Source organism: Ascaphus truei (genome assembly GCF_040206685.1).
Source record: "Ascaphus truei isolate aAscTru1 chromosome 6 unlocalized genomic scaffold, aAscTru1.hap1 SUPER_6_unloc_1, whole genome shotgun sequence".
Taxonomy (NCBI): Eukaryota; Metazoa; Chordata; class Amphibia; order Anura; family Ascaphidae; genus Ascaphus; species Ascaphus truei.
In genome coordinates, this window is record NW_027453833.1 from 474725 (window position 1) to 499761 (window position 25037).

The 25037-nt window shown below is 53.3% G+C and overlaps 1 protein-coding gene across 2 annotated transcripts in view; it reads right to left on the reverse strand.

Moving 5' to 3' along the window:
- Window positions 1-282: 282 nt before the first annotated feature.
- The window catches only part of LOC142473372 (death effector domain-containing protein-like), a 57672-nt gene continuing 32917 nt past the window's right edge, over window positions 283-25037 (reverse strand). For both annotated transcript variants that reach the window (XM_075580609.1, XM_075580610.1), the window contains exons 3-5: window positions 22404-22514; window positions 13422-13538; window positions 283-2248 (exon numbers count right to left, since the gene is read on the reverse strand). In XM_075580609.1, coding sequence (XP_075436724.1) covers window positions 1875-2248; window positions 13422-13538; window positions 22404-22514 — 602 coding nt within the window. In that variant the 3' untranslated portion in view covers window positions 283-1874. The remainder of the gene's footprint in view (window positions 2249-13421; window positions 13539-22403; window positions 22515-25037) is intronic.

The window sequence follows — 25037 nt, forward strand, 5'->3', positions numbered from 1 at the left end:
GATTAGCTTGTGTTCAGATGGTTTTACCAAAATATTATCAGGCATTTTTAAGAGAGAATAAAGACATTTGAAGCTGAAAAGAAAAAAACTGCATTTGTTTTCACTGGACTCCCAAAAAGGGACATGTTACATTTAATAAGATATTTTTAAGGCGGAACAACAACTTTACACTAACAGTTTTATTTTTGGCTAAGTTGGCTTGTCCTAGTTGTGAGCACAAAGCTATATTTAGGTTTAAAAATGCATGAATCAGTAAAAAAAGAGAAACCAAACTCATTTTTTACATTTTTATTTTCAAGACACTGAGAATTTTCCAATGTTTTTAGATTCTTTTTATAACAAATACATGTACAAAGCTTTCCTCAAAAAGCTACCATTTTTACATACTGTATATTTAAAGAAAAAAAAACCCTCTATATTTAGGATTCTATACAAATGGCATAAATTGAAATTCTTAATAAAATATCCCGGGGATGGAACAGTCCAAAAGCGTGTGCATTCTAGGACGGAAACTTTAACCACTACGCCCCGTCTCCTCCCACTATGGCGTGGTATCCTATGCACCGGTGCAAACTGGAATTCCCAGTGTGCCGTTTGCACAAACCTTTCTTACAGGGCAACGCCTGAGTGGACTTTTTCTTTCTTTATAACCCGGAAAAACAAATGTATATTTTGAAGGATTAGAAAATTCTCATCCTGTACCTCCCCTTAATTAATGTATTCCCTTCAACTGGTGTATCCAGCGCCATGTTTTATTCCCAAAATATACCCTCCAAATGAGGAAGCTGAATGTTAGAACAAAAGCTCACAGCATAGTGTGAAAATAACAAATCCTACAGTCGTCTCACTGACCACGTTAATGCTCGTATAAGAATAATACCCATTAACCTTCTCCAGTACTTGGGAGCTGAAGTGACTTCGGACAAAGCCAATTTCAGAGCGACTCTCCAGGCCGTGAAACCCGAATGTCAGAGCGACTCTCCAGGCCGGTCAGTTACAGGCCGTGAGACCCCAATGTCAGAGCGACTCTCCAGGCCGTGAAACCCGAATGTCAGAGCGACTCTCCAGGCCGGTCAGTTACAGGCCCTGTAACCCCAAAGTCAGAGTGACTCTCCAGGCCGGTCAGTTACAGGCCGTGAAACCCCAATGTCAGAGCGACTCTCCAGGCCGGTCAGTTACAGGCCGTGTAACCCCAATGTCAGAGCGACTCTACAGGCCGGTCAGTTACTGACTGTTTGGGACACAGAAAACTACTGTACACTAAGTGGAGGATGGCTGGGTAACCAGGTGTACAGTATACACACACTCTGACATTGAGAGCTGAAGGACCAAGGCATTGCTCTGTGGGTATATCAGTGGCTGGGGCTGTGCGCACATTGGCATGTCTCAAAACCCTTCAAGGTACAGAGAGGTTTAGCACTTGGATGACAATAATCCCCCTTTCTTATTACAGAGGCACTGATGCCACACAAGTCTCCTGACTCCATACAGAGCCTGAGGTAGAAACTTCATCCAAGGAACAAAGACCATTGCATGGGACAAGTTCATCACCAAGCCTTCCTTTCATGGGAAAGACTAGGTTAAACCGTCATGTCACGGGTTTGTTACCTACTCCCCATCTTCAGAGAATTCCCTCCCCCAACGTGCCCCTTCAAGTAACCTCCTACACTTCAGAAAGGACAGGATCTTGAGGCTTCATTGTGTGGGAGTCGAATGACAACTAAACGCAAGTCCTGCCAATACGTTTTAATCTAAACATCGAGTGTATCCCTGATAACCAGCAGGCATAGTAGATGTGTCTGCACTGCTCCACATGCAGGATGGGAGCTCACCCTGCAGTCCTAAGGTCTGGCGACAGGTCATGCAGCTCCAGCTCACCCCGATGGCTGAGGGACATTTTCCAGCAGCACTCTCCGGCCTTCCTCGTAATCATCTTCATCTACATTGACCAGGAGCTGGATGGTCTCCTGTCCCACAGACTCCTTGAGGGAATCTGTTATGAAGACGCCCTTCAGGGCCTCCAGCAGGGAGCCGTTCATGTAGTCTGTCCAGAAGGCATCCAGGTAGGAGAGCTCTGAGAACTTAATGTCACAGATGATGGAGCCGAGGTCCCGGGATTTCAGCACTGTGTTGGACTGGCTGAACAAGTCAAACTGCTTTTCCATCTGGTCCTGTTTGACAGACAGCACATTCCGCCTCAAGATGGACTCATGCTGGCAGTATTCTGCTCGGACACGCAGACGGATGCCTAGGAAGGGAGGAGGAAAAAGGGAGGGAAGAGGGGGAAACAGAAGCCAAAACCCATTACAATAACGCAGTGGTACCAAAAGCACAGATAGTTCTAAACCATAGTCATGCAAATAATGATCTTAAGACAGTCTCTTCCATTATGCAATCCCTGCAATGTCTAAAAGGGCCCGCAAAGTGCTGCGACACCCTCAGGCCCAGAAGGAATCCACGGAATTAATGAGAAGGCGGCCAACATTACAAGGTTCAGACCGGGTTTATATTTTATCAAATCTAGTTTCTCCACCCTCTCCATTGTCAGCGACTCAGGTGGGGGACCAATTGTGAAAAGGGTACGAGAACAACTGGCAGCAGACTGATCATCTCAACTCTATGATAAAACCTGTCTCACATAAGCTATAGAATATTATACAAAGGGCTTGCTTACAATACAGAACTAGGACACCATTCTCTTTGGCTTATTGCTGGTAATTGTTGGCAGCTGTGTATTTTAGCAAAGTAACATCACGTTAATTGGGTTATATCAAAATATATACACTATATATATAGTGGCTGATCATACTGGACTTGTCACATTCAAGATATATTGCTAATGTACAGGGGACTCTAAGTGGGAGCCTCTAAAAAGAAACGTTATGTTGGAAGGAATACGAAAATAAAGATGTTGAAAAAAGAAGCCCAGGTGGCTTGTTACATACGCTTATTTAGTGATTTTTTTTTCCTCTTTATTTTTTTCTCTTTTCTTGTGGAAGGTCGACCTGCGGAAGTGTTTAACTGAGAGGGCAAAATATGACACATTTTGGCAGCGCAAACACACAGCACTCTCTGCAAATACAGAACCATTCAAAGCAGCGGAAACAGGAATTCTCCCTTAACCCGTTCTCTGCGTGTTGGGGGTTAGCGTTACTGGTCCCACCCTTGGAAGTAGAAGTGTTAAACCGCTGGCAAGCCTGTCACTTTAATAACAGGACAGGAATTTATGTCGTGTTATGGCTGTAAGACCAGCTCCTGTGGCCCCTAAATGGTGATCTCAGAATCGGTAAAGCCTTTTTCAGAGTGGATACTGGGCTCAAGCAGAATATTATCCCATTCACATTGTTACCACAACACTGTCCTTGGCCTAAGCCCTGAGCAGCAGGCATGGTGACATGGGGAGGGCACGTTGGGACATGGGGAGGAGGGCGTGGGCATGAGGACATGGGGAGGATGTGGGGGGGAGGGTGTGGGGACATGGGGAGGAGGGCGTGGGCATGGGACGAGGGTAGGAGGGCATGGGGAGGATGTGGGGGGGGGAGGGTGTGGGGAGGAGGGCGAGGGGACGTGGGAGTGGTGAGGGCACGTGGGGACATGGCTAGGAGGGCACGTGGAAGTGGGGAGGGGACGAGGGGATCTCAGACACTTGAGAAACATACTGCAAAGTAAACACTTCGGCTCCTCTGGGGGGAATTGTGAGTGTTGTGGGAGATTATTATGCTAGCAGATGTTACAGTACATTTACATACACACACACACAATGGCTGTGTTTGTCTGGGCCATTACACACAGTGCCACCAAACTAAGACACGCGTTTGCAGCTGGAAAAATGACAGAAGGAGAATATTTGGAAGGGACAGACTTCACAGGTGACAAATGAGATTTTATTCTTTGATTGGGATGGAAAGCAGAAGGGCAGAGAATGCATCGTATCTTTATTGAAATCGTTACAAAGCTTTGGTACAGAACACTTGGAACCAATGCAAATTTTAATGTTTCTTTAAACAATGTCAGAATACCATTTTCTTTTTACAAAAGATTATAACATATATTACCCGAAGCATTACACTCTATGCCCCATTCTTCACCCAGACCTTAGCAAGGGCTGTTAGGCAGATTATCGGAGAGCATGTTTAAGGCTGTACAGGTGTAAGAAACCCGGTGAGCAGTTGGTCTCACTTCCGGCTGGTACAACCCTGCCCAATATCTCACATCTCTCAACACTTCCTAAAATGCTCATTTAACACGTTAAAAAAAGTTTTTATTGGTTTGTGACCATTGAATTCCTCCCAATTTTGCAACGTTTAGAGAAACCTTTTGTTTTTGAATAAGCAGAAGGCAGTTTAAAATTTAAAAAAAAAAATGAGCTCCCTGGGCCAGTGGAGATGTTATCCCTCATAGCCTTTGGCCCGAGACCCAACTGAACAATTTAAATCGGAGTCTTCAGAACCAAGAACCCTTGCAGAGTCTGGGTTACAGACAGAGGACCCTGAGCCGGCGGTCCCTGCAGCACACAGAGGGTGCGCATTACCGGGATTCCGTGCATAGGGAAGTCACTCGCTACAAATCCGTCTCATTCAGATACTTTGCATCAAAAAAGCCCCTGCATTGGAAAGGTCTGGATGGACTAACATCATTGCAGTTCTGACATTTAGTGCAACGGCTTGTACGTTATAACATTTCATTTGGACAGTTTCAGGAATCGACTTCACACAAGATTGTGGGGTGGCTCGGACTGGGCAAGTGTGCAAGATACAATCCTAAAAATCAGCGAGAGACTCGGTCCTCACCCACAGAAGGTAAGAATGACGTGCAGCTACACCGGGGGGGCAATGTCAATCCTCAAGGGCCACCACCGGGTCAGGTTTTAAAGGATATCCCTGCTTCAGTCTTCGACTGAGCCACCTGTGTCGACACAGGGGTATCCTGAAAACCTGACCTGTTGGTGGCCCTTGAGGACTGGAGTTAGATACCCGAGTTATACTGAACGTAAAACTACGAGAGCCACAGATTTGTGACGTAATGAGGGGGAGACGGGATCGGCACCGTGTTAATGCACCAAATATAGGAGTGCTTAGGGAAGAATGGGTTCCATTAGGCCACAGTACAAAAGCCACATTACACTGAACAGGTTTCCCATCTTTTAGGTTGGTTTTACAGAGGCAACATCAGAACTGAACCCCCTAACCCAGAACAGCGACTGCCCCAGTATTAACCAAAGGCAGAGACAGCTCCGGCGTGCAATCTCTTATCATATACACGCATTCAAACAGAAATGATATGGGATTCATCTATTTCCAATGCATTTGAAGGAGACGCGTATGGATGAAACATGCCGGTGTGACACCCTCCATGTGTGGAGCTGCTATACTCCCGTGTTTAAGCAGCACGTCTAGCAAAACACAACAGGCAACAGTTACCCAGCCTGTATATAAATACATATAGATATATATACATTTAGTGAATATCAGTTCCGTTTCTCTTTCCTTCCGTCATGACAATATATCACTAGTACACGTGAACAGTGAGCACACGTGACTCGATCAGAGATCACGCGTATGTGGAGATCACTTTAGAAGGTGGATAAATAATTGAGCATGTTAGAGAAAGCGTGTTTGGTTTTGCGTCGCTATTACTGCTGCTTGTACCACTCCATTAGCAGGCCCGGAATCGGAATATTTATCCCGCTCCCCTGCCAAACTTAGTAACAGAGATGTCTCTCCTTAAACCACAACCAGGAGAACGAGGTCAGGACAGTTTCCCTCTAGGATTTCATGACAAAGTGAGCGTCCACGTATTTGTTCTGGAGATGAGCTTGTATAATAGAGCGCAGGCGGAAGCACAGAGAAACACGCGTGTGCTTAGCGGTATGTTGCAGCACCAGGCTGTCAGAGCAGCTGGTTAAGGTTTGTTTCCATTGGCGATCTTAACTGTGAACCGAGAGAGACAGGTTGAGCTTGTGACACAAACATTGCACATTTTCTGTGTTCTGTTCTAATTAGGCAGCAAGAAATTCACTTTGCAACAACACACTGAAAAATATCCATTTGCACAAGACATTTCCGTCGCCTTCGCAAGAAGAAATAAAAAGAATGACAAATAACAGCTAAGTGGCGAGAAGACGTTATCAGAGCAGCAGCAGATATCAGAAAATAAGGGGCGTATCGCGAGCGGGCAGCGTGTAGCAGCGGGCAGCGTGGGGGGTACTGCGCCATGAACGTGGTCACTGCTAGGGGTACCTGCAGAGTTTATGTAATGCAATGACCTCCGACAGCCAGGGCCCCACTTCACAACCAATGCCAGTTAGGTAGGGAAAAGCGCTTCCCTGGTGTGCAGGCATAGAGCGAGCGTCTGTGCAGGACGCAAGGTTTGGGCGCCGGGAGGCACGGTAACATTCGATGGACAAGGCTATGCAGGAGTAAGGGACAACGCCCAATCTCCATGGCAGGATTTTACAGGACAATCTCTGACTGTGAAACGTCCATTTCAGTTTATTTACAGATGGATAATAAGGAATCCTTTTATTTCTGGTATCTGCAGCACCAACATCTCGGCACGGATACAGCAAGTTCCAATACTACAGTGCAGGCAAAATATCCACGTGCTGCTCTCTAGGGGGTATGCAGCCCTTTACATGTAGCATACGCAGCAAAAAATAACCCCCCAAACGTAACATATCAGGACCCCGAGGGCAGCCTACACCATCAGATGTTACTCCCCAGGTCTGGCCAGAGGGGCCTTGGCAGAGTGGCAAACCCTTCTCCCACCCAGAGGAATGGACAAGCTCATGTAACACAGCCCAGCAATGGCCGCCTATCCCCATGCTCTGTGGCTCTGGTATCTGCATGCACGTGGGGTCAGAGGACAGGTGCTGGGACTGTCATATTGGCCCAGGTGTGTAGGGAAACGTAACACAAGAGGCGGTCACTTGGAGAAGGCATACATTTACCTTTGTGGTACGCTTGTTTGAGAAGGGTAGAGCTCATGATCATGATTTCGTTTTTTGAGAGACTTTCTCTCTTAACCATCAACCTTTGCTCAGAACACCTGGAATTTAAATTTTAGAGAAGGTCGGCAGAGGAGAACAGCAACATAACAGCATCTTATTTCAGGAAGGCAGCGGGAGTGTTCAGGAGAAGAGGCACAGGACCGGAGGAAGAGGAGGAGGAGGAGGAGGAGGAGATACACAGCGCATTGTGTTTGAAGTTTACATTTTAAAATAAATGCAAAAAACCACATGAGAATGTATAAAATGACCATTTCCAATACTAGGCAGTCAAGCGAACTCTGCAACACGCATGAAATCTCTCCAGCACTTAAAGGGTTACGTTTCAGCGGTAGGAAAACATGACATTGGCGGGAGAAAGGCCGTACGGGTTTATCCTTCGGAGGAAGCACAGGTTTGGTGGTTTTCATTTGTTACATTTTATTAACTGAAACTTTTCTTTAAGTACTCGCTCCCTGCAAATAGCTGAAATGTAACAGGCATAACACGCACCACACGCACCACACACACACACACACACACACACACCACACAAACGCACGCACCACACACACGCACGCTTCACACGTACACACACACACAGTACACACACACACAGTACACACACACACAGTACACACACACACAGTACACACACACACAGTACACACACACACAGTACACACACACACAGTACACACACACACAGTACACACACACAGTACACACACACACAGTACACACACACACAGTACACACACACACAGTACACACACAGGCAGCTGGGGAGAGCATGTAACAGGCATAGCGCGCACACACACACACACGCTCTCCCCCAGCTGCGTGTGTGTGCTATGCCTGTTACATGCTCTCCCCCAGCTGTGTGTGTAACAGGCATAGCACACACACGCAGCTGGGGGAGAGCATGTAACAGGCATAGCACACACACACACACATACACACACATACACGGGGAGAGCATGTAATAGGCATAGCACACACACACACACACATTACACGGGGAGAGCATGTAACAGGCATAGCACACACACACACACACACACACACACACACACACACATTACACGGTGAGAGCATGTAACAGGCGTAGCACACACACACACATTACACGGGGAGAGCATGTAACAGGCATAGCACACACACACACACACACACATTACACGGGGAGAGCATGTAACAGGCATAGCACACACACACACACACACACACACACACATTACACGGGGAGAGCATGTAACAGGCGTAGCACACACACACACATTACACGGGGAGAGCATGTAACAGGCGTAGCGCACACACACACACACACACATTACACGGGGAGAGCATGTAACAGGCATAGCACACACACACACACACATTACACGGCAGCTGGGGGAGGAGAAGCCGTTAGTGAATATGTTGGATGACGATGAAAGACGAGGTCACATTAGTATTTATAGGTGGGATGAGGCAGCGATACTCGGCAGGACACTACTGGGCGGCCATTAGCCCGGTTACAGGGCCTGGCAATGCACAGTGGGTGTGTGGGGGACACGCGAGACTGTACAGGCATTGAGTCAGAGTATGTGTGTGTGTGTGTGTGTGTGCGTGTGTGTGTGCGTGTGTCTCATTACTCCCAGTTACCACAATGACCAGCCACGCAGCGTCCAACGAGCGCAGACTGTACAGGCAATGAGTCAGTGTGTGTGTGTGTGTGTGTGTGTGTGTGTGTGTGTGTGTGTCTCATTACTCCCAGTTACCACAATGACCAGCCACGCAGCGTCCAACGAGCGCAGACTGTACAGGCAATGAGTGTGTGTGTGTGTGTGTGTGTGTGTGTGTGTGTGTGTGTGTGTGTGTGTGTGTGTGTGTGTGTGTGTGTGCGCGCGCGCGTCTCATTACTCCCAGTTACCACGCAGCTTCCAACGAGCGCAGACTGACCCGCGCCGGCGTTATGTGGCGGCTCGGAATAAAACGCTCTTGCTGCCCTGCGGAAACGGGTTAGAAGATGCAATAACCACCACAGTGGACTCCAGGTAAAGAGCTGCCACGGCAAAGCAAACGTGGCTGTATGAGGAAAGCCGTCCTCCCCAGCGCATCCCCGGGGGGGGGGGATTTATTAGCACGCGGGGTGGGAGATACAGGACGTCCCCGCGATGCAGGCACAGACACGCCAAACGCTGCAATCCCATCCGTGTCAGCTGTCGGCACCCCGGAATAACACTGCTTAGTAAACATGGGCCGCGTCACATAGCAGTGCTCAGACACTATACTGTTCTCCGTGCAGAAAGCGGTGTTACCGTCATTAACCCTTGCAGTGCTGGGCTGTTAGCGTGTGCGCTGGAGAGATGCCTTTTGAAGGGGCCATTTAAAAGGAGCAGCTTAATCCCTGTTACACGGGCCATGAACACGCTGCTTCACGGGTGTTACACGGGCCATGAACACGCTGCTTCACGGGTGTTACACGGGCCATGAACACGCTGCTTCACGGGTGTTACACAGGCTATGAACACGCTGCTTCACGGGTGTTACACAGGCTATGAACACGCAGCGTCACGGGCAGCACACGGGTGTTACACAGGCCATGAACACGCTGCTTCATGGGCAGCACACGGGTATTACACAGGCCATGAACACGCAGCGTCACGGGCAGCACACGGGTATTACACAGGCCATGAACACGCAGCGTCACGGGCAGCAGACGGGTATTACACAGGCCATGAACACGCAGCGTCACGGGCAGCACACGGGTATTACACAGGCCATGAACACGCAGCGTCACGGGCAGCACATGGGTATTACACAGGCCATGAACACGCAGCGTCACGGGCAGCACACGGGTGTTACACAGGCTATGAACACGCTGCTTCACGGGCAGCACACGGGTGTTACACAGGCTATGAACACGCTGCTTCACGGGCAGCACACGGGTGTTACACAGGCTATGAACACGCTGCTTCACGGGCAGCACACGGGTGTTACACAGGCTATGAACACGCTGCTTCACGGGCAGCACACGGGTGTTACACAGGCCATGAACACGCTGCTTCATGGGCAGCACACGGGTGTTACACAGGCCATGAACACGCTGCTTCATGGGCAGCACACGGGTGTTACACAGGCCATGAACACGCTGCTTCACGGGCAGCACACGGGTGTTACACAGGCTATGAACACGCTGCTTCACGGGTGTTACACAGGCTATGAACACGCTGCTTCATGGGCAGCACACGGGTGTTACACAGGCCATGAACACGCAGCGTCACGGGCAGCACACGGGTATTACACAGGCCATGAACACGCAGCGTCACGGGCAGCACACGGGTGTTACACAGGCCATTAACACGCTGCTTCACGGGCAGCACACGGGTGTTACACAGGCCATGAACACGCTGCTTCACGGGCAGCACACGGGTGTTACACCGGCCATGAAAACGCAGCGTCACGGGCAGCACACGGGTGTTACACAGGCCATGAAAACGCAGCGTCACGGGCAGCACACGGGTGTTACACAGGCCATGAACACGCTGCTTCACGGGCAGCACACGGGTGTTACACCGGCCATGAACACGCGGCGTCACGGGCAGCACACGGGTGTTACACAGGCCATGAACACGCTGCTTCACGGGCAGCACACGGGTGTTACACCGGCCATGAACACGTGGCGTAACGGGCAGCACACGGGTGTTACACAGGCCATGAACACGCTGCTTCAAGGGCAGCACACGGGTGTTACACAGGCCATGAACACGCGGCGTCACGGGCAGCACACGGGTGTTACACAGGCCATGAACACGCTGCTTCACGGGCAGCACACGGGTGTTACACCGGCCATGAACACGCGGCGTCACGGGCAGCACACGGGTGTTACACAGGCCATGAACACGCTGCTTCACAGGCAGCACACGGGTGTTATACCGGCCATGAACACGTGGCGTTACGGGCAGCACACGGGTGTTACACAGGCCATGAACACGCTGCTTCACGGGCAGCAGACGGGTGTTACACAGGCCATGAACACGCTGCTTCACGGGCAGCACACGGGTGTTACACAGGCCATGAACACGCGGCGTCACGGGCAGCACACGGTTGTTACACAGGCCATGAACACGCAGCGTCAAGGGCAGCACACGGGTATTACACAGGCCATGAACACGCAGCGTCACGGGCAGCACACGGGTGTTACACAGGCCATGAACACTCTGCTTCACGGGCAGCACACGGGTGTTACACAGGCCATGAACACTCTGCTTCACGGGCAGCACACGGGTGTTACACAGGCCATGAACACGCGGCTTCACGGGCAGCACACGGGTGTTACACCGGCCATGAACACGCGGCGTCACGGGCAGCACACGGGTGTTACACAGGCCATGAACACGCTGCTTCACGGGCAGCACACGGGTGTTACACAGGCCATGAACATGCGGCGTCACGGGCAGCACACGGGTGTTACACAGGCCATGAACACGCTGCTTCACGGGCAGCACACGGGTGTTACACAGGCCATGAACACGCAGCGTCACGGGCAGCACACGGGTGTTACACAGGCCATGAACACGCAGTGTCACGGGCAGCACACGGGTGAAAGCGAAGACACGTTACTGAGCCGATGCCGAGCAGCGGGTAAGGTCACTTATGCACAGGAGAGGGGTATCTCAGTGGTCACTATGCACACGGGGGGGGGGGGTATCTCCCTGGTCACTATGCACACGGGGGGTATCTCCCTGGTCACTATGCACACGGGGGGGGTATCTCCCTGGTCACTATGCACACGGGGGGTATCTCCCTGGTCACTATGCACACGGGGGGTATCTCCCTGGTCACTATGCACACGGGGGGTATCTCCCTGGTCACTATGCACACGGGGGGGGGGGGTATCTCCCTGGTCACTATGCACACGGGGGGTATCTCCCTGGTCACTATGCACACGGGGGGTATCTCCCTGGTCACTATGCACACGGGGGGTATCTCCCTGGTCACTATGCACACGGGGGGTATCTCCCTGGTCACAATGCACGGGGGGGGTATCTCCCTGTCTCTGTGTGCAGTTGGGGTACAGGTATGTGATCCCCGGATCAGGCTCCGCACTGAGGAACGCGCGGGTACTTCCAGTTAAAAGCGCAATCCCTCAAGAAAAAAAATTCCTCTTATTTTCTTTCAGATCCTCGTTCCAGAGACAGAAGAACGCCGGCGGCGGCGGGAGAGAATCGGCGATCTGCACCCCCTTTCTTTCTACGTGGCTGCAAAGGGGGACCCCAGAGATAAAGCACCTGTACTTCCAGCCCAGGGACCCCGAGGTCCGTCCCAGGGGACGTGCCGGCGGTTACTTCCTGCCACGCAGAGAGCAACTCCAGTCATCACGGGCCACCAACAGACCACGCATTAGGGGTAGCCCTGATTCACTCTTCAACTGGGCCACGGACTGGGCCACCTTTGCTGCAGCCCTGGCGGTGGCCCTCTGGGACGGGGTGGGTCTGTCTTCCGGTTAGAGGCTGCTGTGCTCAATTAGCCTGCGCCACACGGGAGATGTAAACGCCATCTTGTTGCCCCTGGATGGAACGCCACTGGCGATAGTTGCCCCGATCGAGAACCAGGTGGTCCCCCGAGCTGCCAGATATACCACTCGTCAGCTGCCGAGACCCCCGGCTTCCCTCCCATGTATACAAAAGGGAGGGGTACAGACAGAAGGCCAGCAGGGGGCAGACTATGCGCCCCCCGCAGAGCCTGGCCGCCCCAGCAGTGAAAGGGTTAGTCAGATACAAGTTGCAGAGGGGATAAATAAACACGGGTATTGTAAGGAGGAAGCGGGACTGCCGCTTTACACACCGCGTCCGCGCAGCGCTGAGCACACCGACCCCATCGCACAGGTCACCCCGTCACAACCACGGGCATTGTAAGGTGGAAGCGGGACTGCCGCTTTACACACCGCGTCCGCGCAGCGCTGAGCACACCGACCCCATCGCACAGGTCACCCCGTCACAACCACGGGCATTGTAAGGAGGAAGCGGGACTGCCGCTTTACACACCGCGTCCGCGCAGCGCTGAGCACACCGACCCCATCGCACAGGTCACCCCGTCACAACCACGGGCATTGTAAGGAGGAAGCGGGACTGCCGCTTTACACACCGCGTCCGCGCAGCGCTGAGCACACCGACCCCATCGCACAGGTCACCCCGTCACAACCACGGGCATTGTAAGGAGGAAGCGGGACTGCCGCTTTACACACCGCGTCCGCGCAGCGCTGAGCACACCGACCCCATCGCACAGGTCACCCCGTCACAACCACGGGCATTGTAAGGAGGAAGCGGGACTGCCGCTTTACACACCGCGTCTGCGCAGCGCTGAGCACACCGACCTTATCGCACAGGTCACCCCGTCACAACCACGGCTTCTGGCAGAAGCGTTACCCCGGCACAAGGACACAACTTACCACAGGTCACCTTGCTCTGGGCCGGCGGGGGGGGGGCGCTGCACCCCCGGCCCACGCTGGCCTTAGACTTGGGCCGGCGGCTCCCTCTGCGGCCCCCTCTCTTCCTTTTCTTACAGCCTGCGAATAGAAACAGGATCTCAATCAGTACGCGGACGCGTCCGGCCATGCAGAGGGGCACAAGGGCTGCACCCCCGGGGTGGCTGCACCAACACCATGTAATGCTCTATAAGTAATTAGAATGCAAAGTACGTCCACTAACGAATCCAGCGTGCCAACAGGGGCAGGAATTAGTGATCACATGACCAGCAGAGACACCAGACACACGCACACACACACACACACACGCACACACACACAGACAGACACACGCACGCAGAGACACGCACGCAGAGACACGCACGCACACACACAGAGAGACGCCCGCAGAGACACGCACGCACGCAGAGACACGCACGCACGCAGAGACGCACGCACGCAGAGACACGCACGCACGCAGAGACACGCACGCACGCAGACACGCACGCACGCAGAGACACGCACGCACGCAGACACGCACGCACGCAGAGACACGCACGCACACAGAGACACGCACACACACAGAGACACGCACGCACGCAGAGAGAGACACGCACACAGACACGCACGCACGCAGAGAGAGACACGCACGCAGAGACACGCACGCAGAGACACGCACGCAGAGACACGCACGCAGAGACACGCACGCACACACACAGAGAGACGTCCGCAGAGACACGCACGCACGCAGAGACACGCACGCAGAGACACGCACGCACGCAGAGACACGCACGCACGCAGAGGCACGCAGAGACACGCACGCACGCAGAGACACGCACGCACGCAGAGACACGCACGCACGCAGAGACACGCACGCACGCAGAGACACGCACGCACGCAGAGACACGCACGCACGCAGAGACACGCACGCACGCAGACACGCACGCACGCAGACACGCACGCACGCAGAGACATGCACACAGAGACACGCACACAGAGACACGCACACAGAGACACGCACACAGAGACACGCACAGAGACACGCACGCAGACACACGCAGGCAAACACACACACACGCACGCAGAGACACGCACGCACGCAGAGACACGCACGCACGCAGAGACACGCACGCACGCAGAGACACGCACGCACGCAGACACGCACGCAGAGACGCACGCAGACACGCACGCACAGAGACACGCACGCACAGAGACACGCACGCACAGAGACACGCACACAGAGACACACACACACAGACACGCACACACAGACACGCACACACAGACACGCACACACAGACACGCACACACAGACACGCACACACAGACACGCACACACAGACACGCACACACAGACACGCACACACAGACACGCACACACAGACACGCACACAGACACACGCACGCATTACAGACAGCGCGAGGTCGCGGACGCCCATTCCCCTGTACTGAAGCGGATGTACCACATGACCGGTCCCACAGAATAAGGGGGAGATAACGCAGTGTTGCCGTCACTGTGCTAGGACTGGGCCGCTCATCTTAGCAAATCATCGGAAAAGGTTGAAAGCACTCAGCCATACAACGTCTGTACCATAGTTTGTTGGATAATTTGAAGTCTGTTGCAGTGTTTATCTTCCTCTATAGTTCGCAGAGGCGTGCGTGTGCGCGCGTGTATGGGGCGCACTTGTATGCGCGGGGCGGGCAGTGCGTGCATGCGTGCAGTTCCTATCACATTTACTGCTGAGGGACCTGAAACACCCCGCAAACGGAGACACGCACGCACGCAGAGGCACGCAGAGACACGCACGCACGCAGAGACACGCACGCACGCAGAGACACGCACGCACGCAGAGACACGCACGCACGCAGAGACACGCACGCACGCAGAGACACGCACGCACGCAGAGACACGCACGCACGCAGAGACACGCACGCACGCAGAGACACGCACGCACGCAGAGACACGCACGCACGCAGAGACACGCACGCACGCAGAGACACGCACGCACGCAGAGACACGCACACAGAGACACGCACACAGAGACACGCACACAGAGACACGCACACAGAGACACGCACACACACACACACACACACACACACACACAGAGACACGCACGCAGACACACGCAGGCAGACACACACACGCACACAGAGACACGCACGCACGCAGAGACACGCACGCACGCAGAGACACGCACGCACGCAGAGACTCGCACGCACGCAGAGACACGCACGCAGAGACGCACGCACGCAGACACGCACGCACAGAGACACGCACGCACAGAGACACGCACACACAGACACGCACACACAGACACGCACACAGAGACACGCACGCACAGAGACACGCACGCACACACAGACACGCACACACAGACACGCACACACAGACACGCACACACAGACACGCACACAGACACGCACACAGACACGCACACACAGACACGCACACACAGACACGCACACACGCACACACGCACGCACACACAGACACACACACAGACACACGCACGCATTACAGACAGCGCGAGGTCGCGGACGCCCATTCCCCTGTACTGAAGTGGATGTACCACATGACCGGTCCCACAGAATAAGGGGGAGATAACGCAGTGTTGCCGTCACTGTGCTAGGACTGGGCCGCTCATCTTAGCAAATCATCGGAAAAGGTTGAAAGCACTCAGCCATACAACGTCTGTACCATAGTTTGTTGGATAATTTGAAGTCTGTTGCAGTGTTTATCTTCCTCTATAGTTCGCAGAGGCGTGCGTGTGCGCGCGTGTATGGGGCGCACTTGTATGCGCGGGGCGGGCAGTGCGTGCATGCGTGCAGTTCCTATCACATTTACTGCTGAGGGACCTGAAACACCCCGCAAACGGACCAGATCTTTCTAAACACCTAAGGCGGCAGCGCTAGGCCCCCTGGCAGTGAAGAGGTTAACCCACTTCTGAAATCCCCATTGGTAATTAGCCAAAGGAGAGATGGACGGGGATGACCCCTGGTTCACCTCGGTCACAGGGGCTGAAAGGTGATTGGTTAATGGGAAGCTGGAGATTTAGGCGGGAAAGGTGTAGGTTGTTACCAGGTGGAGATAAGGCAGGTGTTCAGGGATTGGTTGAAGGTGTGTTGCTAGGCTTAGGGGAAGGCTCACATCATTGGCTGAGGAGTGCTAGGCAGGGAGGAGTCCGGTTTGGGCGGGAATTTGAGGGGTATAAAAGGACAAACGAGCAAGGTATTATCACTCTCCTCTGAGGAAGACTGGGTCAAGATTCCCACCCTGGGTCAAGATTCCCACCCGTCCCTCCCACCCGTCCCTTCCTGCTGGTCATGGCTGTGTGTTATATTTATAAAAAGGGGTATTTCTGAGCACGGTCTCAGGGACGGTTACACTGTTGGGGGTATTTCTGAGCACGGTCTCAGGGACGGTTACACTGTTGGGGGTATTTCTGAGCACGGTCTCAGGGACGGTTACACTGTTGGGGGTATTTCTGAGCACGGTCTCAGGGACGGTTACACTGTTGGGGGTATTTCTGAGCACGGTCTCAGGGTTACACTGTTGGGGGTATTTCTGAGCACGGTCTCAGGGACGGTTACACTGTTGGGGGTATTTCTGAGCACGGTCTCCGGGACGGTTACACTGTTGGGAGGGTATTTCTGAGCACGGTCTCAGGGACGGTTACACTGTTGGGGGGTATTTCTGAGCACGGTCTCAGGGTTACACTGTTGGGGGTATTTCTGAGCACGGTCTCAGGGACGGTTACACTGTTGGGGGGGTATTTCTGAGCACGGTCTCAGGGACGGTTACACTGTTGGGGGTATTTCTGAGCACGGTCTCAGGGACGGTTACACTGTTGGGGGTATTTCTGAGCACGGTCTCAGGGACGGTTACACTGTTGGGGGTATTTCTGAGCACGGTCTCAGGGACGGTTACACTGTTGGGGGTATTTCTGAGCACGGTCTCAGGGACGGTTACACTGTTGGGGGTATTTCTGAGCACGGTCTCAGGGACGGTTACACTGTTGGGGGGGGTATTTCTGAGCACGGTCTCAGGGACGGTTACACTGTTGGGGGTATTTCTAAGCACGGTCTCAGGGACGGTTACACTGTTGGGGGGGGTATTTCTGAGCACGGTCTCAGGGACGGTTACACTGGTGGGGGGGGTATTTCTGAGCACGGTCTCAGGGACGGTTACACTGTTGGGGGTATTTCTGAGCACGGTCTCAGGGACGGTTACACTGTTGGGGGGGGTATTTCTGAGCACGGTCTCAGGGACGGTTACACTGTTGGGGGTATTTCTGAGCACGGTCTCAGGGACGGTTACACTGTTGGGGGGTATTTCTGAGCACGGTCTCAGGGACGGTTACACTGTTGGGGGTATTTCTGAGCACGGTCTCAGGGACGGTTACACTGTTGGGGGTATTTCTGAGCACGGTCTCAGGGACGGTTACACTGTTGGGGGGGGTATTTCTGAGCACGGTCTCAGGGACGGTTACACTGTTGGGAGGGTATTTCTGAGCACGGTCTCAGGGACGGTTACACTGTTGGGGGGTATTTCTGAGCACGGTCTCAGGGACGGTTACACTGTTGGGGGTATTTCTGAGCACGGTCTCAGGGACGGTTACACTGTTGGGGGTATTTCTGAGCACGGTCTCAGGGACGGTTACACTGTTGGGGGTATTTCTGAGCACGGTCTCAGGGACGGTTACACTGTTGGGGGTATTTCTGAGCACGGTCTCAGGGACGGTTACACTGTTGGGGGTATTTCTGAGCACGGTCTCAGGGACGGTTACACTGTTGGGGGGGGTATTTCTGAGCACGGTCTCAGGGACGGTTACACTGTTGGGGGTATTTCTAAGCACGGTCTCAGGGACGGTTACACTGTTGGGGGGGGTATTTCTGAGCACGGTCTCAGGGACGGTTACACTGTTGGGGGTATTTCTGAGCACGGTCTCAGGGACGGTTACACTGTTGGGGGTATTTCTGAGCACGGTCTCAGGGACGGTTACACTGTTGGGGGTATTTCTGAGCACGGTCTCAGGGACGGTTACACTGTTGGGGGGTATTTCTGAGCACGGTCTCAGGGACGGTTACACGGTTGGGGGGGTATTTCTGAGCACGGTCTCAGGGACGGTTACACTGTTGGGGGTATTTCTGAGCACGGTCTCAGGGACGGTTACACTGTTGGGGGTATTTCTGAGCACGGTCTCAGGGACGGTTACACTGTTGGGAGGGTATTTCTGAGCACGGTCTCAGGGACGGTTACACTGTTGGGGGTATTTCTGAGCACGGTCTCAGGGTTACACTGTTGGGGGTATTTCTGAGCACGGTCTCAGGGACGGTTACACTGTTGGGGGGTATTTCTGAGCACGGTCTCAGGGTTACACTGTTGGGGGTATTTCTGAGCACGGTCTCAGGGACGGTTACACTGTTGGGGGTATTTCTGAGCACGGTCTCCGGGACGGTTACACTGTTGGGGGGTATTTCTGAGCACGGTCTCAGGGTTACACTGTTGGGGGTATTTCTGAGCACGGTCTCAGGGACGGTTACACTGTTGGGGGTATTTCTGAGCACGGTCTCAGGGACGGTTACACTGTTGGGGGTATTTCTAAGCACGGTCTCAGGGACGGTTACACTGTTGGGGGGGGTATTTCTGAGCACGGTCTCAGGGACGGTTACACTGTTGGGGGGTATTTCTGAGCACGGTCTCAGGGACGGTTACACGGTTGGGGGGGTATTTCTGAGCACGGTCTCAGGGACGGTTACACTGTTGGGGGGTATTTCTGAGCACGGTCTCAGGGACGGTTACACTGTTGGGGGTATTTCTGAGCACGGTCTCAGGGACGGTTACACTGTTGGGAGGGTATTTCTGAGCACGGTCTCAGGGACGGTTACACTGTTGGGGGGGGTATTTCTGAGCACGGTCTCAGGGACGGTTACACTGTTGGGGGTATTTCTGAGCACGGTCTCAGGGACGGTTACACTGTTGGGGGTATTTCTGAGCACGGTCTCAGGGACGGTTACACTGTTGGGGGGTATTTCTGAGCACGGTCTCAGGGACGGTTACACTGTTGGGGGTATTTCTGAGCACGGTCTCAGGGACGGTTACACTGTTGGGGGGTATTTCTGAGCACGGTCTCAGGGACGGTTACACTGTTGGGGGGTATTTCTGAGCACGGTCTCAGGGACGGTTACACTGTTGGGGGGTATTTCTGAGCACGGTCTCAGGGACGGTTACACTGTTGGGGGTATTTCTGAGCACGGTCTCAGGGACGGTTACACTGTTGGGGGTATTTCTGAGCACGGTCTCAGGGACGGTTACACTGTTGGGGGGGGTATTTCTGAGCACGGTCTCAGGGACGGTTACACTGTTGGGGGGGGTATTTCTGAGCACGGTCTCAGGGACGGTTACACTGTTGGGGGGTATTTCTGAGCACGGTCTCAGGGACGGTTACACGGTTGGGGGGGTATTTCTGAGCACGGTCTCAGGGACGGTTACACTGTTGGGGGGTATTTCTGAGCACGGTCTCAGGGACGGTTACACTGTTGGGGGTATTTCTGAGCACGGTCTCAGGGACGGTTACACTGTTGGGAGGGTATTTCTGAGCACGGTCTCAGGGACGGTTACACTGTTGGGGGTATTTCTGAGCACGGTCTCAGGGTTACACTGTTGGGGGTATTTCTGAGCACGGTCTCAGGGACGGTTACACTGTTGGGGGGTATTTCTGAGCACGGTCTCAGGGACGGTTACACGGTTGGGGGGGTATTTCTGAGCACGGTCTCAGGGACGGTTACACTGTTGGGGGTATTTCTGAGCACGGTCTCAGGGACGGTTACACTGTTGGGGGGTATTTCTGAGCACGGTCTCAGGGACGGTTACACTGTTGGGGGTATTTCTGAGCACGGTCTCAGGGACGGTTACACTGTTGGGGGGTATTTCTGAGCACGGTCTCAGGGACGGTTACACTGTTGGGGGGTATTTCTGAGCACGGTCTCAGGGACGGTTACACTGTTGGGGGTATTTCTGAGCACGGTCTCAGGGGCAGTTACACTGTTGGGGGTATTTCTGAGCACGGTCTCAGGGACGGTTACACTGTTGGGGGTATTTCTGAGCACGGTCTCAGGGACGGTTACACTGTTGGGGGTATTTCTGAGCACGGTCTCAGGGGCAGTTACACTGTTGGGGGTATTTCTGAGCACGGTCTCAGGGACGGTTACACTGTTGGGGGGTATTTCTGAGCACGGTCTCAGGGACGGTTACACTGTTGGGGGTATTTCTGAGCACGGTCTCAGGGTTACACTGTTGGGGGTATTTCTGAGCACGGTCTCAGGGACGGTTACACTGTTGGGGGGTATTTCTGAGCACGGTCTCAGGGACGGTTACACTGTTGGGGGTATTTCTGAGCACGGTCTCAGGGACGGTTACACGGTTGGGGGGGTATTTCTGAGCACGGTCTCAGGGACGGTTACACTGTTGGGGGGTATTTCTGAGCACGGTCTCAGGGACGGTTACACTGTTGGGGGGTATTTCTGAGCACGGTCTCAGGGACGGTTACACTGTTGGGGGTATTTCTGAGCACGGTCTCAGGGTTACACTGTTGGGGGTATTTCTGAGCACGGTCTCAGGGACGGTTACACTGTTGGGGGTATTTCTGAGCACGGTCTCAGGGACGGTTACACTGTTGGGGGTATTTCTGAGCACGGTCTCAGGGACGGTTACACTGTTGGGGGTATTTCTGAGCACGGTCTCAGGGACGGTTACACTGTTGGGGGTATTTCTGAGCACGGTCTCAGGGACGGTTACACTGTTGGGGGTATTTCTGAGCACGGTCTCAGGGACGGTTACACTGTTGGGGGGGGTATTTCTGAGCACGGTCTCAGGGACGGTTACACTGTTGGGGGTATTTCTAAGCACGGTCTCAGGGACGGTTACACTGTTGGGGGTATTTCTGAGCACGGTCTCAGGGACGGTTACACTGTTGGGAGGGTATTTCTGAGCACGGTCTCAGGGTTACACTGTTGGGGGGTATTTCTGAGCACGGTCTCAGGGTTACACTGTTGGGGGTATTTCTGAGCACGGTCTCAGGGTTACACTGTTGGGGGGTATTTCTGAGCACGGTCTCAGGGACGGTTACACTGTTGGGGGGTATTTCTGAGCACGGTCTCAGGGACGGTTACACGGTTGGGGGGGTATTTCTGAGCACGGTCTCAGGGACGGTTACACTGTTGGGGGTATTTCTGAGCACGGTCTCAGGGACGGTTACACTGTTGGGGGTATTTCTGAGCACGGTCTCAGGGACGGTTACACTGTTGGGGGTATTTCTGAGCACGGTCTCAGGGACGGTTACACTGTTGGGGGTATTTCTGAGCACGGTCTCAGGGACGGTTACACTGTTGGGGGTATTTCTGAGCACGGTCTCAGGGACGGTTACACTGTTGGGGGTATTTCTGAGCACGGTCTCAGGACGGTTACACTGTTGGGGGTATTTCTGAGCACGGTCTCAGGGACGGTTACACTGTTGGGGGGGGTATTTCTGAGCACGGTCTCAGGGTTACACTGTTGGGAGGGTATTTCTGAGCACGGTCTCAGGGACGGTTACACGGTTGGGGGGTATTTCTGAGCACGGTCTCAGGGACGGTTACACTGTTGGGGGTATTTCTGAGCACGGTCTCAGGACGGTTACACTGTTGGGGGTATTTCTGAGCACGGTCTCAGGGTTACACTGTTGGTTTGGCTGTGATGGTTATGGCGGCTCCTGGCTGGGTTATGTAATGCTTAGAGTTACGTATTGGGGGTGTGTGTCTGCAAGTTATTTCCACGTACACCCGGCACAAAACAGGAGGTGCTGATACAGTTTTAGCTGCCTCACAGTTCCCACGCACCGTGCGTGGCAGCTAAGTGGACAGAGGTCAAAGTTCAGATTGGCAGCTAAGTGGACAGAGGTCAAAGTTCAGATTCCATTTCCTCACCTGTTTCCACGTTTTCCTCTCGGGCCTCGGAGGGTGCAGGGTTCAGACACTTGTCCATCTGCTTGTCAGAGTCCAGCACAGAAGGACCATAAGTGTATCTCTCCGGGGACACTACAAAGGGGGCAATATTGTATCAGCCACATGGCGTCCAGTCAGCACAACATGGAGTCATGAACCACCAAGCAAGAAACACAAAGTTGGAGAAGATATATGAAGAAAAAAAGGGAGGTATAGGAGAAAAGAAAGTGGTCTTTGAAGTGGGACGAGGTGGTTGAAATTCTAATTACAGATCCCTACAATGCCCTTCATCTAATGTCTTAGTCACAAGTAAATAGATATCAAGCGGTTTGGGGCAAGGACTGCAAATCCCAGTCTGTACAGAGCTGAACAAACTGGTGATTTTTAGGCGTGAGTGTAAGTCGGAAATTCTATCATTTTGTATTCTAGATCCATGAAACCCTCCAAGAACCTCACACAAGTCATCAAATGATACCGATTTGTGAGAGTATTTTAATGCAGAGGTGACCCGAGACATCCCACAACAGCAGTCTGTTTGCAGGGATTAGAAGTCCTGTAGTATCAGGTGGATTCTTGCATCATTCTGCTAGCAGGACAGGGCCTAGCTTAATGTCACTGCCAACAGGACAGGCACAGGGCCTAGCTTAATGTCACTGCTAGCAGGACAGGGCCTAGCTTAATGTCACTGCCAACAGGACAGGCACAGGGCCTAGCTTAATGTCACTGCTAGCAGGACAGGCACATGGCCTAGCTTAATGTCACTGCTAGCAGGACAGGGCCTAGCTTAATGTCACTGCCAACAGGACAGGCACAGGGTCTAGCTTAATGTCACTGCTAGCAGGACAGGGCCTAGCTTAATGTCACTGCCAACAGGACAGGCACAGGGCCTAGCTTAATGTCACTGCTAGCAGGACAGGCACATGGCCTAGCTTAATGTCACTGCTAGCAGGACAGGGCCTAGCTTAATGTCACTGCCAACGGGACAGGCACAGGGCCTAGCTTAATGTCACTGCTAGCAGGACAGGGCCTAGCTTAATGTCACTGCTAACAGGACAGGCACAGGGCCTAGCTTAATGTCACTGCTAGCAGGACAGGGCCTAGCTTAATGTCACTGCCAACAGGACAGGCACAGGGCCTAGCTTAATGTCACTGCTAGCAGGACAGGGCCTAGCTTAATGTCACTGCCAACAGGACAGGCACAGGGCCTAGCTTAATGTCACTGCTAGCAGGACAGGGCCTGGCTTAATGTCACTGCTAGCAGGATAGTGACAGGGCCTAGCTTAATGTCACTGCTAGCAGGACAGGGCCTAGCTTAATGTCACTGCCAGCAGGACAGGGTCTAGCTTAATGTCACTGCTAGCAGGACAGGGTCTAGCTTAATGTCACTGCTAGCAGGACAGGGTCTAGCTTAATGTCACTGCCAGCAGGACAGGGACAGGGCCTAGCTTAATGTCACTGCTAGCAGGACAGAGACAGGGCCTAGCTTAATGTCACTGCTAGCAGGACAGGGCCTAGCTTAATGTCACTGCTAGCAGGACAGGGCCTAGCTTAATGTCACTGCTAGCAGGACAGGGCCTAGCTTAATGTCACTGCCAGCAGGACAGGGCCTAGCTTAATGTCACTGCCAGCAGGACAGGGCCTAGCTTAATGTCACTGCTAGCAGGACAAGGCCTAGCTTAATGTCACTGCCAGCTGGACAGGCACAGGGCCTAGCTTAATGTCACTGCCAGCAGGACAGGGCCTAGCTTAATGTCACTGCCAGCAGGACAGGACAGGGCCTAGCTTAATGTCACTGCCAGCAGGACAGGGCCTAGCTTAATGTTACTGCCAGCAGGACAGGGTCTAGCTTAATGTCACTGCCAGCAGGACAGGCACAGGGCCTAGCTTAATGTTACTGCCAGCAGGACACGGTCTAGCTTAATGTCACTGCCAGCAGGACAGGGCCTAGCTTAATGTCACTGCCAGCATGACAGGGTCTAGCTTAATGTCACTGCTAGCAGAACAGAGACAGGGCCTAGCTTAATGTCACTGCCAGCAGGACAGAGACAGGGCCTAGCTTAATGTCACTGCTAGCAGGACAGAGACAGGGCCTAGCTTAATGTCACTGCCAGCAGGACAGAGACAGGGCCTAGCTTAATGTCACTGCCAGCAGGACAGAGACAGGGCCTAGCTTAATGTCACTGCCAGCAGGACAGAGACAGGGCCTAGCTTAATGTCACTGCTAGCAGGACAGAGACAGGGCCTAGCTTAATGTCACTGCCAGCAGGACAGAGACAGGGTCTAGCTTAATGTCACTGCTAGCAGGACAGAGACAGGGCCTAGCTTAATGTCACTGCCAGCAGGACAGAGACAGGGCCTAGCTTAATGTCACTGCCAGCAGGACAGAGACAGGGCCTAGCTTAATGTCACTGCCAGCAGGACAGAGACAGGGCCTAGCTTAATGTCACTGCCAGCAGGACAGAGACAGGGCCTAGCTTAATGTCACTGCCAGCAGGACAGAGACAGGGCCTAGCTTAATGTCACTGCCAGCAGGACAGAGACAGGGCCTAGCTTAATGTCACTGCCAGCAGGACAGAGACATGGCCTAGCTTAATGTCACTGCCAGCAGGACAGAGA